This window comes from Sinohyriopsis cumingii, chromosome 5 (assembly GCF_028554795.1).
Source record: "Sinohyriopsis cumingii isolate HCF-2022 chromosome 5, ASM2855479v2, whole genome shotgun sequence".
Classification (NCBI taxonomy): Eukaryota; Metazoa; Mollusca; class Bivalvia; order Unionida; family Unionidae; genus Sinohyriopsis; species Sinohyriopsis cumingii.
The window spans coordinates 57,003,629-57,023,006 of NC_142965.1; the positions used below are offsets into that span (position 1 = coordinate 57,003,629).

Consider the following 19,378-nt stretch of genomic DNA (forward strand, 5'->3'; position numbering starts at 1 on the left):
TACAGGAGGAGATTAAGTAATATTTTTGACACTAGAATGTTATTTATTGTACTTTACAGACTGGTGTCCTAAAGATTTTGTCTAGTTCAGGTAATATACATGCACGTATATTTACATGCCGTTATTTCTTTTCTTGCATTAATTTCCAAAATTCATCAAATTACACGTTTTGCAAAATAAATTAATGATTTCACATCATGGTCTTTTTTTCCTACCGATAACTTTGTCTCATCAACTGTTTAAACTGGCAAGCTTATACTAGTTGAAAGTCTTCAAAATTTAAAAGTTTCCTAACTCAACGTAGTCTCAATTGACGCTAAATAGATTGTTTAGTTCAGTATAAATAACTAACATTTAGTTACTTTCAGCAACAATGAGTCACATTAGTGAAATTCAATTATTTACCTTTATAAGCGACACACGTAACACAAGTATTGCATGCATCTGGCTTTAGTTACATTTAGCTAGTTACTTTGAGTAAGATTCATTTATTTACTTATGTCCCTACTTAATATATTACCACGTATAGATAGTGTCCTATTACCCCCATACACGTAACAAGAAGCATGTGGAATTTGATGCAAAAGTAAGCCTCCTGACGATACAAATAAATCTAACACAATCAAACCGTTTAAAGGTTATGCATATCAAATTGTGACATAAGCACGTGCGCTTGAAATGAAACAATTAGTAATGTTTTAAAATACAATCTGAATTTAACATACTTTGTAGAAGAAAGCACCGCTAAAGTCAGAAAAATAATATGGAACGAGGTGGACGACGACTTGCAAATCAGCAATGCATACAGCTAATTATGTTCCAACCAAATAGAGAATTAAATAATTTGAAAAATGAAATGGAAAGCATTGAAAACTTGAACAGGACATCGAAAAAAGAAAGATCATGTAAAAGGAAGAGAAAAAGCGAACTTCTTAGGGATATCTTACCTTTAGTGAAGACTCATATGTATATTATGTAACAACACCAAATAAAAAAACATCAAAGAGTTCGATACACACAAGAACCCAAAATATATATCTTTCTGTTGGTTTCTTATTTATCAGGTATGAAACATGGAGTTCACAGTTCGTGCGTTTTATCAAGCTTGTAAGAAGACCAGTACATTCATTCTATTAGCATGGTATATGTCGTGGATGTCAAGAACCGTGGCTCAAGTCATTAAGTATTGGAGAAAACCTACACATTTTCCACAAAGCTGGGTCCTTTGAAAAAGAAAACAAATCCCAAATGAATACAATAGGAAGTGGATCCTACTCTAACGTCGAGAAAGCATTTGATATTCAAGGTACAAGTAGTAAAAACACATCATCGTTTCGATTAGTTCAAATAGTAATGCAACCATGATCAACTGTGGTGCATTGTATGGATCGTATGATGATTTCTGTTTTGACACGTGTATAAGATCACAGTGGAACAATTTGAGCCCGACAGCTCCCAACAAATCGTCTGAACGCATGTAAATCCCATATGATCGCTATTACCAGATGCGCGATCGCTACGTTCATAATTTATAGAGCAATACATAACAAATAAGTTATTTAATAACAAGAGAAGACCTGGATTAAATTAGGACCTTAGCTTTTTATGCTTGAGTAAAGAGGACTTTCAAATATAACACGTAAGAATGAAGAGTCCTAATGATCAGTCTGGTTCCAACTGCATGATACTATCATAACATTGCACGTGTTCACACAACATAACTGGATGATACTATCATCACATTGCACGTGTTCACACAACATAACTGCATCTGGATTAAAGGTTTGGTTTCTTTTCTAAACGGCCATTTTGATATCTCATTCGTAAGTTATTAATGTAATCGACAAATTGTTCTTGTATTAAAAGAAAGAAATGAGAAAACACATTTTCTGTTGCTCAAACATCTAAAATCCATTTTAAATTTTAACCCCGTCATGTTACATTTTAATATGGCGAAGAATCTAATGGACATAAGAATGAATGAACCTCTGGAAAGAAAAGATTTCAATTTCATTTTTGAACGTCGCAGTAATTAAGCCGACATCTAAGACGTTAGGACTGCTATTATGCATATTCAGTTTGGACTATGTGTTGACTTTCCATTATGATCATATACTCCGTGATCCTATATTTTGTATTTGATCTTGTACAAAATCTAGTTAATAGAGTGATATTTATTTTGCAAACAACATAATATGTCCTAATATTTCTCTATGAGAATAGATTAAATATTGAGATCATTATTAATTGTACACAGGTGTACTTTAATTTGAATTTAAGATAGATTTGAGTCTGAGCTCAGATATTTTCGGAAGAAATTTTCCAATTAGTTTGCAGATTATTTTCAGAAATGGAAATTGCACCCGAGGTCAAGTAGATTGGTATATAATCTCGTTTATCTAATAAATATTCATTCTTGTCTTTACAGCCGGAGCAGAATCAGTCTTTCATCTTCAGTTTTTTATTTGGGTGCATTAATTCTTTCAAATTATTATTCACTGGAATTACATGTGTTATCAATAATATCCTTGGAATAAAACATTTATTTGGAATTACAGTAAATTCAGACAATGACTTTAGATTATATTAATGTATACGGGAAAATACTGTTAACACATCACCACACTTCAGGCCATTGGCACGTTCACACATTCCAGACTAGAGGCACATTCAGTATCGGAATTTATTTGGAATACCACTATAATTCAATAAGAATTTATTTGGAATACCACTATAATTCAATAGGAATTTATTTGAAATACCACTATAATTCAATAGGAATTTGGAATACCACTCTAATTCAATAGGAATTTATTTGGAATACCACTATAATTCAATAGGAATTTAATATCTTTGGCTTTGTGATAGAACGTTGAGGACTATTTGGGATGCACTTCACAATACCATAAGTTCTTTTGTAAATTTTCACTTTTGTATTCTAGGGAAATAATTTTATAAAACTTGTTGGTTTTTTGCTATTTCCTGTTGCTTAGTTTAAAACCATAGAGTCGTAGCAGAAAATTGCGTGGGAATGGGGGATCGTCCAGGGTGCGAATTTCTCTCAAATATTTTTTAAAAAAATGCTCTTTGGAACTTAGTTCACTTGGTTTCGGTATATTCCTGGTCAAATGTGTTGGAATTTCATATATTTGAGAAATCTATGATGAAGCCAACAAACACTCACAATGTCATCCAATATGGAGAACGTTATCATAAATCCTCTCCAGGAATGGTAAGATCCGTTTAAAGAAAAAATAAACGAATGAATCACTCCCTCTTGCCAGACACTATTGTCTTTCCAATGCGAAGGCTTCTTTAACCAAGCAAAAACTTTTTAAAAATGTTGGGTCAAATATTTAGCGGAATCGATTTTTTATACGCGTTCTTTGGGTCTAATTATTAAGTCTCTATCTGGCACTGACATGAAAAAAGCAATAAAAAGTAATAAAATTGAAATAAAATCACAAAATGGAGTCAAGAAAGCCTTAGCGTTTTTGGCCCCGAAACAAGAGAAACAAATACAGATACAGAGATGACAATTGCAGTTGCAGAAAGAGGAAAGAGAGAGAGAGAGAGAGAGAGAGAGAGAGAACATTGCAATTGCAGAACGAAGATAAAGAGAGCGAGAAAGAGAAGATAAGTTAATGCAATGCAGATTCATTGTTAAAAGGAAGAGAGGGAAATACAGAAAAAATACAAGAAAAAGAAATAGATAAATATTTTCCTCATTTTGAAAATTTTAAATGACCAAGAGAGCATTGGATTCTATTATTACAAAAGTGTACTTATTGGTGAACGTGTTTCGCATTTCATTGTTTTGTCAATGCAAGCTGAATCATGTTTCGTTTAGTTCCGTTAGTTAAACTCATCATGATGTGTTTCTTTATACCAAACGATTCAGAACGGCATTATTTATATCAGTTTGAAACTAGTTTTTGTTCAAGCATGGCTTCATTAAACATTTTCCTCAGATCGTTACAAACGACGGGCCTAAATGTAAAAATTATATGTTTTTCTTTTGTATTTTATATTCGCTATGCTTAGAGACAGAGGACACTAATAGTTAATAATTGACGTGAATTACATAGTGAAGTCTAATTAATGAAAGTATATATGTACATATAAACAAAACATGGATTGGCCAGGAACAAAGGTGTATGTCTTTTTAGCCACTGGAACCCATCCACAATTATCAGTTGCCTATTCACATGTGGATATATGCCACAGATAGCGTCGGGCAAATATTCCATGTTTTAAGCACGTCTTTTAAAAGAGATATTTAACTTGTTCTGCTGATTCAGTACTCATTTTCAGACTCCATGGAAATGAATGTTGGAATGTAACAGAAGTGTAATCTGTTTACACGATGCGTCCTGTCTAATTAACCTATGGACAAAAATGTTGCCTTGCTAGAACCAGCGGATCATAAAATCTTGAACCCTGCAGGTATAAAGGAAGATCACTGTATGGCATCCTAGACTCCAGCAAGAGTATGCAGTTTATGAGTCTTATCAACACTGATTAACTGTCGCAGCATTATATAGATCGATACGACGAAATTACATGGTCATGTAACATCAAAGACATTTGACATCAAGATGCTATCTACAAGGCGATCCCCACTGACTCTACTTTAGCTTCTGCGGAAGCCTTGTCCCTATAATCTATTATTGACGTACGTCGTGTAGTGTAGTCTGATGTATGATCCAATCAAAGAATGAGGTATTACATCTGCTTCAGTTATCTTTTCCCATGAGAGTAGTACAAGTCTCTGGTCATATTCTAGGAAAGCAATTACTCTCGAATACAACCCGGGGTCACACAAGAAACACAGACGTATCAAAACACACTGATATTGCTTATGTTTTGTTTATTGTTTATTTGTTTCTATGTTTCTTTTATTTAGTTTGTTTTCTAATGGTATCATAAAAGTATGGACTAGTGAATCACTGATATAAACGCCACAACTTTAGGCTCAATCCCTTTCTAGCACTTACTTGATTGAGAAAGCAAGATTAAAAACATGTGAAGAAGCAATGAAATTAGAGGCCATCACAGATGATACATGACAGAAATGGTTTTATTACAACCAGCGATTAAATTACTTTGAATATAATTATTTTGCATTTCCTGGCTAATATTACTATTTCAAGTAGTCACGAGTAAGTTTAACAATAGCAGTAGATGAATTGTTGCAGTATTTAACTTACTGAAAAGTGTTAATTCTTAGGTAGTGAAGAAACGCAAAAGATTCAAAGCCGAATAGTTAATATACATTGTCTTGCGTTATTCTTAGGTATAGACTCTCAAATGAAGTGATCACATACAAATGTGAGTAAACCGTATTTGGTCACCTATTTTCTTAAAAATAAACCGTATTTGGTCACATATTGTCTTAAAAATAATAGAGTGAATAGCTGAAGATCACTTATTCCTCGTTTCAAATGCAGTCAAAACAATGGCACGTTGATGTGCGATACAATTGTTTTAGATCAAATCGGAGTTCCAACGGAGAAAGCACTTGAAGCCGATCTATGACAATTCGCAAAGAGCTACTCATTTAGAAATGTTTTATTTGCTTCCATTATTATTATAAACCTATCGACCGAACAAGCGTTCGCGAGCTCCTTCGACATGATATTGAAGAAACGATTCGTGTGCGAAATGGCAGACGAAAGTGAATGTTTATGTCATGCTATACCCGTTGTACAAACAAAGAAAACAACTAGCTTCTTCGGCTTATGCCCTCAGAGGTATTGTCCATGGTGAAGCCAAAGGGTGTACGACTGACCTGTACCCTCAGATGTAATGTCCATCGTAAGGCCGCTGTTTTTTAAGCCATGAGTTTTTTGGTTATTTGAAACACACATACACACACACACACACATATATGTGTATATATATATATATATATATATATATATATATATATATATATATATATATATATATATATATATATATATATATAATCAGTACTACATTCTTGAATCCATATTATATATATATAATCAGTACTACATTCTTGAATCCATATATATATATATATATATATATATATATATATATATATATATATATATATATATATATATATAATCAGTACTACATTCTTGAATCCATCGTTTGTAATGTGTAGACTTGAATACTGTCGTGAAATCTGATTCTCTCACAAATTGTTTCGCCCAAAATCTAAACGGTTCAATCAAAGTATTTTATTTTAAATCGTACTTTATATTAGGTCTGGATTCTACCAGTAATATCTTTTACCAAATCGGCAAAGATTTTGATGCCTCTTCCTTACAGAGCAGGAGCACCATTACGTTGTCCTTATTTGGTGAGTTGGTGAGTCAAATAACTTACAATGTAGCAAGAAAAAGAATTAGAAGTAAACTCATTTTATTGCAGAAATCTTATTTTTTCACATCAAAAAACATCGCCGTTTAAGTACATCACAAATAAAATATAACTTGCTTTAGAAGTAGACAACATGTCATGATTAGCCATATTGATGTAATGATCAACAAAATTGCATTTCTTAAAAACTTTTTTAAAGAAATACATTATGATTCCTAAATCGACAAACACATTAATTCTAACATTTAAGCATTTGAACATGTATAAAGGCATGATGTGCTATTATAAATTGCTTTTAATATCATCATTTCCATCAATGGACCTTAGAAATGAGTGAGTAGGTAAGCAAGCAAGTAAATAAGGACGTAAGTAAATACATATGTAAATAAGTAACTAAGTAAATAAACTTACTCGGGGCGGTCTTGGTAACGATACTGCTTACATCGGTAGACTTCGAAGAATCTACGGTTTCAAACGAAAATAATTGGAATACCTCGTGTTTCTGCGTGTATAATTTCTCTCCGACTGTAACTGCAGTTTGATTTGCAATATTTCCATTTCTTTCAATCAAGTTCAAATGCAATAAATTGATTTTCCATGATATATGGGTATTTTAAATAAAAACAAATGGATTTTATTAGGAATAAATATATTGTTTCTGATAGGGAGGAGTTGTAGAGGACCGACATCAGCCTTAAATTTGTATGAGAGCACTTCCATTACCTAAAAGGTGTTCGTGTGTCAATTACTCGTGATTATTATATTCAACAACGGGTTCTAATCCTTTTCTCGGATTTGCCTCAAGGTACACGGAACCTCTCAAGATCGAAATCCGACGGGACCAAATTAAATTTTCGGCCTGAGGTGTTTCGATTTAAATAAATTTACTATTATCAGATATGAATAAGATACGGTCAGCCCCCACCCTTCCGCCCCATCACACACGAACAAGTACAATGTATATGTTTACATAGTTTTGAGAGAACATCATTAGTCATTCAGTTTTATATTAAATAGTCGCGGTAGTTATAAATTCATTGCATCTGAACGTGTTTCCTTGCTGTCTTTAATTTTAATCTGAAAGGCATCGATCTATTTATTTTCTGATTCACTATCGTTTTTTTTTCTTCTTTCATTTTCAGATTAAGAGGTTTTCGGATTAGTGAATTACTGTTAAAATTTTAAAAAAGCACGGAGTAGTTGCAACATTTCGGTTTACTGAGCTATAGTTTATATAAATTTAAGAAGGAAAAATGGAGAATATAAACACAAGTTGGTGTATTTTGTGTTTACTAGTTCAAATTTATTTAAATCTATTAATAAAATCTGGGGAATCGAAGAATAACTTAGTATTAGGAGAATTTCGGTTTACTAAGGTTCAAATAAAAACTGGCTAATTGAAACATTACTAGGTGTCAGGAACATTTAGGATTACTGAAAATGTTGTCTTATCGGGTTTTGCTGGAAAATCATCCACGTGCGTACTACTGCAGTAACAGCTGATACACTAGTATCGCTAACACAAGATTTTGAATCATGAAAAAAGAATTGTCCACTCAGAATACTTTCACTGTGTATTGCATATTTTAAAAACAAAATACCAGACACCTTCACTACTTATTACAGTATATTGCACGGTTCATATTATCCAATCTCAGTTATCTCGTTTGCCCGTTTCCAGTTTTTATTGTTTCTAATATGTATACATTTTGTCCTACCACGTTATTCTTTCGCTTACATGAATGTTTCTTTCAAGCAGAAATCGTCTACGTTTAACCATCCTAGTTGTTTTAAAATTGTTGATGAGTAAAACTGTTCACATCCCTATAAGGTTGTCACACCTTTGACATATTTCTTTGTACAAGTGATACATATTTGGATTCTGAGATACAAAAAAGCTTTGACAAAGCTTTCCTGAAATTGTTACTTAGGGCTATGAATATAAAGAACTTTGTTGAAAAGTTGGTATAAGAAACGAACAAAAATACCAGTTGAATGAAAGCTTCCATGTGGGATACAATTGTGACTCTAAAGAACTGCAGTCGAATTCTGATCACGTGGCTTGGTACACTAAGGACTACAAAGGTGACGGACAATATAAACAGCATCTTGGCCACGCGAACCTGTGGCATACTATTGAACGAACTGCTGGCCAAGACACCGCCAGATATTTTTGAGGTTCGATTTTTCTTTTTCTGAATAGAGCTTATAACAGCTGTGGTTATGAAAGCCAACAGAATAATGATCACAACAATCGGAAGCAGAATTGTTGTAACGGAATCTATGTACGACAAGTAGAAACCAATGTCTTGATACTTCTCAATTTGTTGACAAATGGGATGTGTGTGTCTAGGGTCTTCCTGAACCGAGTTTATAACTAGGGTTATAGCATACGAAGCAGCTGCTACTGCAGCCAAAAGAGATGTAATAATTCTAGCCCTAGCTAATGTGCACATTGTCTTGATTTTCATCGGGTGGCATATGGTAATATAGTTTTCAATTGTAATGCAGACCACGTACCACACCGACAGAAAGCCGCATGCGTAGGTTAGATAAACAATACTTTGACAAAGTCCATTATAGTGGTTAAAAGGGTATCCAAGGACCTCAAGCCAGACAAACGCAAGACAGATAAGCATACCAGTATCAGCCAGCAGAACAGCCAGTAAATATACACTTGAAGATATTGGTCGAAGCTCCTTGCTGCTGTAAACGCAAATCGAGAGAATATTTCCGAAAATTCCAGTAAATACAATCATCGGTAGAATATAGCGGTACATGATGTGTTGTGCGTGGTATATAAACATAAGCATCTCTTGTGATGGCGATGTTCCGTTTTGAAAATTAGTCTGGTTTAGGTCATACGAAGTCACGTTGATATCTCCAGTTGAAGCCATTTTCTTGTTTTTGTTTCACCAGGTTAGCCTGATGCGTTGCGTTAAAAAGTTATTTCTGATGCACCTGGGTGTATGACTACTATTACATGATTTATTAACTTTACAATATTCTATAGTGTGTCACGTATTTTATATTTCGTCTTAGAAATCGGAAGCAGAATGTTCTCTGTAAACTCTTCTGAATTCTCTAAACCGACGTTTTCATCACCATGATAAGTATCAAAGTGGATTCTAGAGTCTGTATGCGCAAAAACTATCAGCTGCTACGGAAGACAGAATAAATAAAGTATTCTTCACGTATTAGGAGAGATTATGTTGTAGCATTTAAAGCCACTCTTGGGTAAATTATCTTCAAATTAATTACGAATTTCTTCAATGCGTCTTGTCTGATCTCCCCTGCGATTACTGGATTGAGTTACAAAGCCGGTGGAAATGACCAACGAATTACACTCTTTTGTCTAATGGAAGAAAATTTCATTTCATTCCGTGATGGAACCTGTTTATCTGCAAAGTAAAATATAGTAAATGTAAAACATACTTTTCTTCTTCATTTTATATATATATATATATATATATATATATATATATATATATATATATATATATATATATATATATATATATATATATCTGTGTGTGTGTGTTAAATTGTAAAATAAACAACACCAACACGTGGAATATGTGACCGCTTTCGCTTTAATGTTTCATCAGACTGAATTCAATAACAATGCTTACGTCATTAAATATATTCTGTTTCTAAGTGATCAATGAAATAAACAATTGACATAACACGATGAAGTCATAGCTAACATTTTTAACATAACTGTCTGATACTTTAACGAATAACTGACATAACGATATGCATATACAGCAAAGATTAATGATATTTTGATAAATAAATATTAAATATACATAAAGCTGGATCTTAAAGATATATATATATATATATATATATATATATATTTATATATATATATATATATATATATATATATATATATATATATATATATATATATATATATATATATATATATATATATATATATATATATATATATATATTGATAACATCTCTAAAATTTATGTATAATGCACATTTATTAAAGATATAAAATATAAAAAAATGAAATATTTAAATTGAAAAAAAGAAGACAAAACCCCCCAAAACACTACCAAAATTTATATAAAAAATAAATAAATAAAATACAAATAAAAATAAAAATCATATATTTAATTCTATATACCTTGGTAGAATCCAGAGATAGCACTTTCCGTTCTGTCTGGTGCATATTTATAATTCTCTTTAATTAATTATATATGTCTTTATTTCTTTCATAGAATCTGGAATTAATGGCGTTGTTGTTGTTGTAGGGTTTAACGCCATTTTTCAGCTCAAGATAGGCTATATATGGCGACCCCCGGAAAGAACCGTCTACCCACGAGAAGCTACTGGCAACCTTTCTCACATACCCACATTGGCTGAATCTGAGACCCGAACCCACGCAGACAGAGGTGAGATGGCAGTGATCCGTAACGGAGAGCGCTTTAGACCACTCGGCCACTTGGGGCCTCTGGAATTGATTACTAGGTCGTCATGCGAGCGTGTCTGCGACACACGAGTGTATATAACACAGACTGAGTAACATCATCCAAAAGGTTGAAATAGTAAAGGAAGATTATACATTTTTGCAAACAATAAAACAAAGATTAAGCGTCCATCCAAATAAACAGACCATTTTACCGTTTTCAGTTCCTTCACTTCATATCGCCAGTCTTGATCTTGAAATTCCATAACACAACTAAACATTACATTGTTGCGATATTTTTAGTACAAAGATTACTTGATGTAGAAATACACATATTTACTGTAATGCATTTGTGACCGAATATTTGCAGTATTCGATTCGAAATATTAGTCTGTACAGAAGACGTAGACAAATTTCATTTTGAGTCGGAATTGCATTACATATTTTCCGCGTAAATTTGCAGTGGATGGATAAACTTCTGTCAATTTGATGACCGGTTTATGTCTACGTTCTTCTGTGAATAGAGGTGAGTTTATTTACATCTGTAATTTAACATTTACACCACGCTTGTATATAGGGTGGATTCCATGTTTCAGGTTTACCCCCCCCCCCCCCACAGCACCAAGTTACACATTCGCTATGAACTGATACGAATAGATTTAATTCTTATTGTTGTTGTTGTTGTCGTTGTCTTGCGGTTTTATACATTTTTAATGTTATTATACGTTACTCATGACATAACTAACCCCTGTGGGGCTAAATTAGCCAGAGAGAAACAGTCGAGACCATTTTCCCCCAATTCCATTTCGCGAGTCGATTAACAAAATGTCGACTAAAAATGTTCATTGAAAACCAAAAAAATTCCAGAAGGCAGGGTTTTAAAAATGAGTTTTCCCACGACCGCAGCCTATCAGTGAAGAGAATAAAGAACAATAATTTCACGGGCTTGTGTTGACCAATCGGAATCACGTACAGTGATATGTTCACATGTTATAAAATCAAAAATGTGAAACTGCACACACTATTGGCAAAATTTACCGACTATGTTTTATATATATATATATATATATATATATATATATATATATATATATATATATATATGTGTGTGTGTGTGTGTGTGTGTGTGTGTGTGTGTGTGTGTGTGTACGTTAACGAATGTTTTGGTTTCATATAACGAACGAATAGCCACAAGAGTCTTAGAGATATGCTGTATATACATCGAAATCAACGCCAAACTCACCAACCACTATAACTTTAATAACTTAACTGGAAATATAATATAGTCACTCGAGATACCACAACCCGGGGCAAAACGATAAAACACGCACACGTAAGGAACCATACTGGATGGTGTAACTGAACAGTCATGGCAAATTTAGATTTTAAAATATCTAACCTTTCTGATACAATCTTAATAATTATATGTTATGTATCAATGTGTCTTTCTTCCACAAATTTGGCGACACTATTTATCCAATTAATATTCCTTAACGCTATGCATGAATAATAATAATAATAATAATAATAATAATAATAATAATAATAATAAGTAATTGAATGTAATCATTTTATGAAGAATGCTTTAAAGAATGTAAATAAATGCATTATTTTTCATTTATTTCACGTACTGTGGTGGATAGAGGTCGGGGACAGGGGCTTATTCCGCGGATCATCCAATCCCCACTCCTAACAACGAGTGCAAAATAACCGGTATACCAGTATGTGTCTCATAGAATGTTCTCTTTACATTGCAATAGTCAGAAGTATGTCATGCTACAGAAACGCTTAAAACCAAGCCTTCAAGTGATTCCGTCCGTCACACCCGACGCCTACTTGTTTACGTTCCCTCTATACAAAACAAAGCGATTTTTTTAAAAAAAAATCCGCCCTGACTTATATAATACGAAACTACTTGCTGACTACGTTAACAATTTTCACATTTGAAAAGATGACATCAGTGCTTGCGTATTGGCATTAGTAATGCGATGAATGAATCCAGAGTTAGCTTTTGCGACATTTCAGCTGGTAAGTATTTTTGTATTTTATTATTATGAGGTTATATTTTAATTAATGCGCTCATTATGATCTCTACTTTTTGGTAAATATGTTAATTATTATCATTCAAAGGTATGATTATACTAAACATTATTGCTATCTGAATACATCTTATTAAACTCTATCGTTATCCGCAACTTAGAAATTAAGACAACCATTGATTTAAAAAAAATATGAAAACTTGGATGCACCAGTGAAAAGTAATTTCTTTTTTGGTATTGTATTTGTTTGCGTCTTTTAATGTTACTCCATTACCTAAAGCACTATTTCTAATCACTATTTGACGAATTTGAATGGTTAGCATGGACATTTGAACCTTTGTCTACATTCTTTCATACGGGTCCTTTACATAAGCAGTTAGCTCTTACCAATAAAAGGCAGCCTACATATATTTCTGTACTGATTTGAGGGTACATACCGTGTTTGAGTACGTCTGTGCCTCGTCTTCAGCAATAATGGCTAGCCATATTTGAATTAAATGCTCCGTTCTCTGCTTTAGTAGTAGCGTGATTATTAGATAACTTTGGTAAGCTATAGGTGCTACTTCCTAGGAAATAAATTTGGAAATCTTAAAGTGCTACTTCCTTGGAATTAAATTTAGCAAGCATTAGGTGCTACTTCCTAGGACATAAATCTAGCAAGCATTGGGTGCTACTTCCTAGGACATACATCTAGCAAGCATTGGGTGCTACTTCCTAGGACATACATCTAGCAAGCATTGGGTGCTACTTCCTAGGACATACATCTAGCAAGCATTGGGTGCAACTTCCTAGGACATACATCTAGCAAGCTTTGGGTGCTACTTCCTAGTAATAGACTTTAACAAGCTTTATGGTGCTACTTCCTAGGAAATACATCTAGCAAGCTTTATGGTGTTACTTGCAAGTACATAAAGCTAGCAAGCATTATGGTACTACTTCCTACGAAATAAATTTAGAAAGCGTTAGGTCTATTTCCTACGACAAACATTTGAAAGAGTTAGGTGTCACTTCCTACTATATGTTTTCAGCCTGACTGGTTTTTTAATGTGGACTGTGTATTAACTGTTTCTAAAGATCACCGCGGCATTTTATACGCATCTATTCTGCAACAAAACATATTGGCTGGCCTGGAATATAGCATGATGAATTTTGTTCTAATGTAGAATGTCAGTAACTTTGTTTATCAAGCATGAAGAAACCGTTTCAGCATCATTGTTCTGGAAATATTAGAAGTTTTCTAAAAGCAAATCAATTGATTTAAGACAGTGTTTCTGTCTGTTGTTCGGTGCTAATTTGCTGATTCTATGGACTGCTGAAATTTTCTACTGACAGATGCCAGATGTGATAACAGCTGAAGATGCCAAAGACACATATATCGACTTACTAGATATCAAACCGATTAGTAATGTTATAAACATTTCGAGAACCAATGCTCATGTCAAGGAGGTGACATGGAAAATAAATTATGGATTGATAGCTAGACCAGTTCTTGAAATAATCTGGAATGGAATAATAGAGACTTTATAAGCTTTTATAGTTGATGAATAAACTAGACTTCCTTTTCAATTAGCATACATCCAACGCATTGTCTGAGAAATCTGTATAGTTGGACAGACAATGTATACACAGAAGATGTATCAAAGGAAATGGCTTCCAATGTAGTTTCTAATTAGAATAAAATCAGAAAAATATTTGCTTTCGTGACCTTTTATCAAATCTTGACAATAGTTACTTGATGCGGTTTCTCCTAAACAAACTCAAGTAAATAAATAAATCCGTCAGTTGAAACATTCCTCCTGACCATATTTTAGTATCATCAATTGATTGAAATGATTTTATATTCATAAAGAAAAACAGGGTGAGAAATGAATTTTGATGATCTTCAAGTAATACCAAATAAAATTATTGTATAAAACAGTCGTTTTCGTACATCAGTCAATTGTGTCGTGGTTAAAATCAAACTTTTAAGAAACAAAACAAAAATAAAAATGGACAGGTCAGTTATAATAATTATATAAGATCACACGCAACTCTTAAAACTGTTCATCAATAAGCCAGGTGAATATTTTTCTTTCTCACTCAGAACCATTAGAAAGCAATTATTTCTAGATAGCAGCAATTCCCGGAAGTCCGACAGAATGAAGACGTCAATGTCTAGCAGAGAAGTGATTCATGCATTAATTAAATCGTTGGGTTGCATAAGTACCTTTCGTATTAACCTGCAAAAAAGACACACTCTTCTTCGAACTAGACTGTCTCTGAATTTAAAAAGAATTTTGCCCTGAGCGAAAACGACTAATGCATGTGCAATCGATGGTTCCACATGAAAGAGTATTATTTATATTTCCTGTGTGCTTGTTTTGCCTTAATTACAAAAGTCCCAATGGAATCAGGACGTCACGACGCATATAAAGAAATTGGAAGGTATCCATTATGTATTTTGAAAAACGGATTGAAACACGGTATCACTTTCTTTTTGTGTGGCATTTGTATCAAGACCTTCGAAACCAATAGATGTTTAAGTGAGTTTGCCTTTCCCCTATATTACGCACATTGGAATATCTCTTGTTGTCTCAGTCAAAATCGAAATTTTTAAGAGAACTACATACAGTAGTCAATATTTTTTTTTGTATTGACATACCAAAACATGCAGCTTCAAAATACTGCGTACATGTTTTTCTCAAAGGAAGGAACGACTTTGATGTGGAGCAGAGTTACTTGGAAGTCGTTAGGCCAAGATGTAATTAGAAACCTTATCAAACGAGTTCTTGCCCGTAACTCAGAAAAAATCGTGTACGTTAAAAGGGTATGATGTCAGCGCGCTGTCATATATATCTATTCCTTTTTAATTTCATTCGTACAGCAAAGCCTACAAATATTTAGAAGAGAAGGAATATTATCAAAACGAAACAGCATTCGTTTTTTGCTCTGTGTCAAGGGAAAGAACTTGTTTGATACGACCTGTGAACACATCCGGGCCTTACGGCCTCGCCATATTGCGTTCTTTCCGCTGTCTCATAACAGAATATAAGTACAATGTGTGCATTTTTGTTTTATGCACACATTATGTCAATGCCATTCTCATTAAGGCTATGCACGTCATGCATATTTACAGCTAAGTAGACTCTTATTTATACACTTATTAAATCTTAGTGCCTCAAGCATAAGTGGATACCTATGTGTGATTTGGATTTTTAACATAGCTTTAACAATATTTCAGTCATATCGCTATGATGTCTGCAGTATGGCCGCCATGCATAGCCTATCGTGTGCTGAAAAATGGCGTTAAACCCCACAACAACAACAATTAATATTGTTACAATAGATAGTATTTAAGGCACTGATCGTGTATTTGAAAATGTCCATCATTCTGTAATTCTTCTTTTTTATTTGCACATACCTTTTTTCAAACAGCAAATACCAATGTATGTATTGCCCTCCGAGAATGTCATTCAATTTGGTAGACTGATGACTCTAAGAATTGAATATGTAGTACTTTTGGCTCATTGGGATATAATGGTTTTAGAGACTAAACAAAGAAAGAAACATGATCATGCATTGACATATGCATTATTGTTGTACCTTGTGATATGGTACATCGCGAACACATTGTACAGAAGGGGTTGTTTTGGTTTGATTTGGTTTGGTTTGGTTTGGTTTGACATTTAATTTTTACTTTATGCTCAAACGCATTGGCTGGCAAGTTGAATAACAGATTCAAGCAGGTGATTTTGTTGATGATAATTTGCGCCTTCTTTGAACAGATTCATCTGGACCGGGAGGAGGCTATGCTTTCTACTCCTCTAAGCATGCGTCCATATATATTTCTTTGTTATAATGGTATATTGACAGTACATAAAAAATGTGATATTATTTCACGCCCAGTGAAATATCAAGAATATTTGTCGCCGAAAATAAAGTAATTAAGCAGAAAAAGAAAAACATTTTGATACTCTTCTGAACGGTTTGAATACTTGACTTATAAATAAACTTAACTACTGTACTGTTCCTGATAGTGTTAGCATGCCTTTCTGAAGCAAACTGAATTGCCTATCGCATATCATTCTTATTCCTGCCAGACCAGTTCATAACTCAAGCGTATGTAGGGACTTTCTTCTTTAGATTATTAGAAGAAACACATTCTAAGAGATAGAGTTCTAATGATAATCAGTAGAAACAGATCTGAATTTCAATTTGTCAATACTGTATTTTTCTTTTCAACAACGATGTATATTGAATGTTTTAAAAGAACGAAAGAAAGTTCTAACGACAGATTAAAAAAAAAAACTTAATTTTATATAAAAAGAAATGTTTTTCAATGTTAATTAATCAAGGGATTAGATACAGAACTCGAAATAGGTTTCTCAATATGATGTTGCTAGACCCTTTTTCCTTTCCTTTCATTCTATTACTTATGATTAAAAATAACAACACGGAATAGAATTAATTAATTATCTAACCTAAGCGCAAGCATATTTAAGAATTTATGTATTGGACGCTTGAAAAATTATTTATGGGTTTCTTTCTTGCACCAACCGAAACTGGTGGCTTAGCTTCCACTAACAATACACTATTTTTTTATTTTGCAAACAAAGTGAAACTTGCTCGATTGAATTCTCTTTTATATTCTTCTGTACTTCTTTTTTATTCGAATGTTTCATTTTGACTGTCCGCGCGCACGATGATTTCTTCAAAACCGTCGTCTCTGAAGACTGTTTGCATAATTATTTCTGCAACAAGCAAGTTCAATTTAGATATAATCCTTACATAGTGTTAAATTTTGAAATTAAACTTACCCCAAAACGATTGCAGCATCACCTAACATATCGACTTAAATAAAACGTACCTACGATACGATTCACCATTTATACAGGACCTGTGCAGCCTATTTGCATATATATATATATATATATATATATATATATATATATATATATATATATATATATATATATATATATTATAATAATAATAATTCATTAAAGAAAGAAAATTTAGGGCCTCTATTAACCATATCCATTACAGCAGGCTCCAACTCAGCTTAAAATTCTTGCATTCGATGGTCCAACATCGAAACTTCTTACCAATCAAGCGTCAGAATCTAAAGTATATCTGTTAAAAAAAAATTTGTAGCCATGGCGTCCATTTAGAAATTTGCCAGTTTTCAATAAACTTTACAGAAAATTGTACCTATGGAAATCTATGTTTAATTGCACAATTCCCTTCTATTAATATAGCAAAGTAGTAGTATCAGTAGTAGTAGTGGTACTAGTTGTAGTAGTAGTGGTAGCTTTTCTACAGTCCTTTGTAACATTGAATCCTTCAATCGTGAAGTAGCATTGCTAAATTTGAATTACTGTGGCTTTCATATCAAAAAGAAACCCTTTGTGTAATAATGAATGGCTGTACACAAACGCCCTTCAATGGATAAGAATAATGAAGACTTGTTAGCAATGTTGGTGAAAAGTTCTTGAAGTTACGTTGGGCGATATACTTTGACGTTTATGTCATCATGTTTACGCAAATGTCTTACATGTTTCTAACGGGAAACCCGCTATTTATTAATAGCTATGTCAAAATACAAGATCTAAAAGATAAATAAGTGACCAGAGTCTGAAAGTATAAATGTTTTGTATTAGTTACTGTTTGTTGCCTGATTTGTCTCATCTCTAATTGTAAAAATTAACAATCAATAAGTATAATATCTTCAGGAGTTTTTATGTCTCTTTTCCAAATATCGCACACAATTAAGTAATTAAAAGAATTTAACGAAAATGGTCTCCATACTGTTAATTGTGTAAAACAATAAATATCCCAGTTCAAGTGTTAACGTAACCAAACTGGCGTACCATAAATGAAATCTGACTTATAATGGACTGATAGTTTTAAAAATCACTTCAACATCAAGTAGTGGCTATATATTTCTTTTCATAATCGTTCGGTGAAGTCAAGTTTTCTGAATACGTCGTAACGTTTCAATCCTCGCTCGATGCAAAATATCCAGTTTCATACTTATAATTCAAGATGATGATGATGATGATGTAAATAATAATAACAAAATAATGATAAAATAAGTAAATAAGTTAACATAATGATCATACTTACATTGCCTTACGATATTTTACTATATCACAGTTGTCCAAATGAGCAATGAATACGCCAGTGTACTGAATCTCACAAGCATTTCTATTCACATAGAGAGGTTGTTAGTCTCTGATCGACTTGCTGCTAACACTAGTGACACTGTTAGCAAAGAGGAATAAAGGCTGTTTATATAGAGACCGTCTCGGCTTTAACTGAACCAATGATATTACAGACATTGGTATGTCGTTTGCGCATGCCTAGAGAAACAACATCTTTAAATTATTGTTCTTAATCACTACGAGTTTTTCATTAGCCAGCAAAAATAGATCAACATAATGTGGATATTCATGTGGATATGCATAGAGCTGAATTGATTTATGGTCATTTGTTTGAGATAACGAAAATGGTAAAGCAAGTAAAAAGTGAGATGAAAGCTTGTCTACTAGAAAGGATAAGCAAACTGTGTCAAAAT

General features: G+C 33.1%; 1 protein-coding gene across 1 annotated transcript; it reads right to left on the bottom strand.

Annotated features, from left to right (window-relative positions):
* Positions 1–6,382: 6,382 nt before the first annotated feature.
* Positions 6,383–19,060, bottom strand: LOC149799226 (uncharacterized). The gene is made up of 2 exons (XM_089958497.1): positions 18,928–19,060; positions 6,383–9,758 (listed from the first exon to the last, which is right to left on the bottom strand). The coding sequence occupies exon 2, from the start codon at positions 9,252–9,254 to the stop codon at positions 8,193–8,195; it is 1,062 nt and encodes a 353-aa protein (XP_089814623.1). The 5' UTR covers positions 9,255–9,758; positions 18,928–19,060; the 3' UTR covers positions 6,383–8,192.
* Between the last annotated feature and the right edge of the window lie 318 nt (positions 19,061–19,378).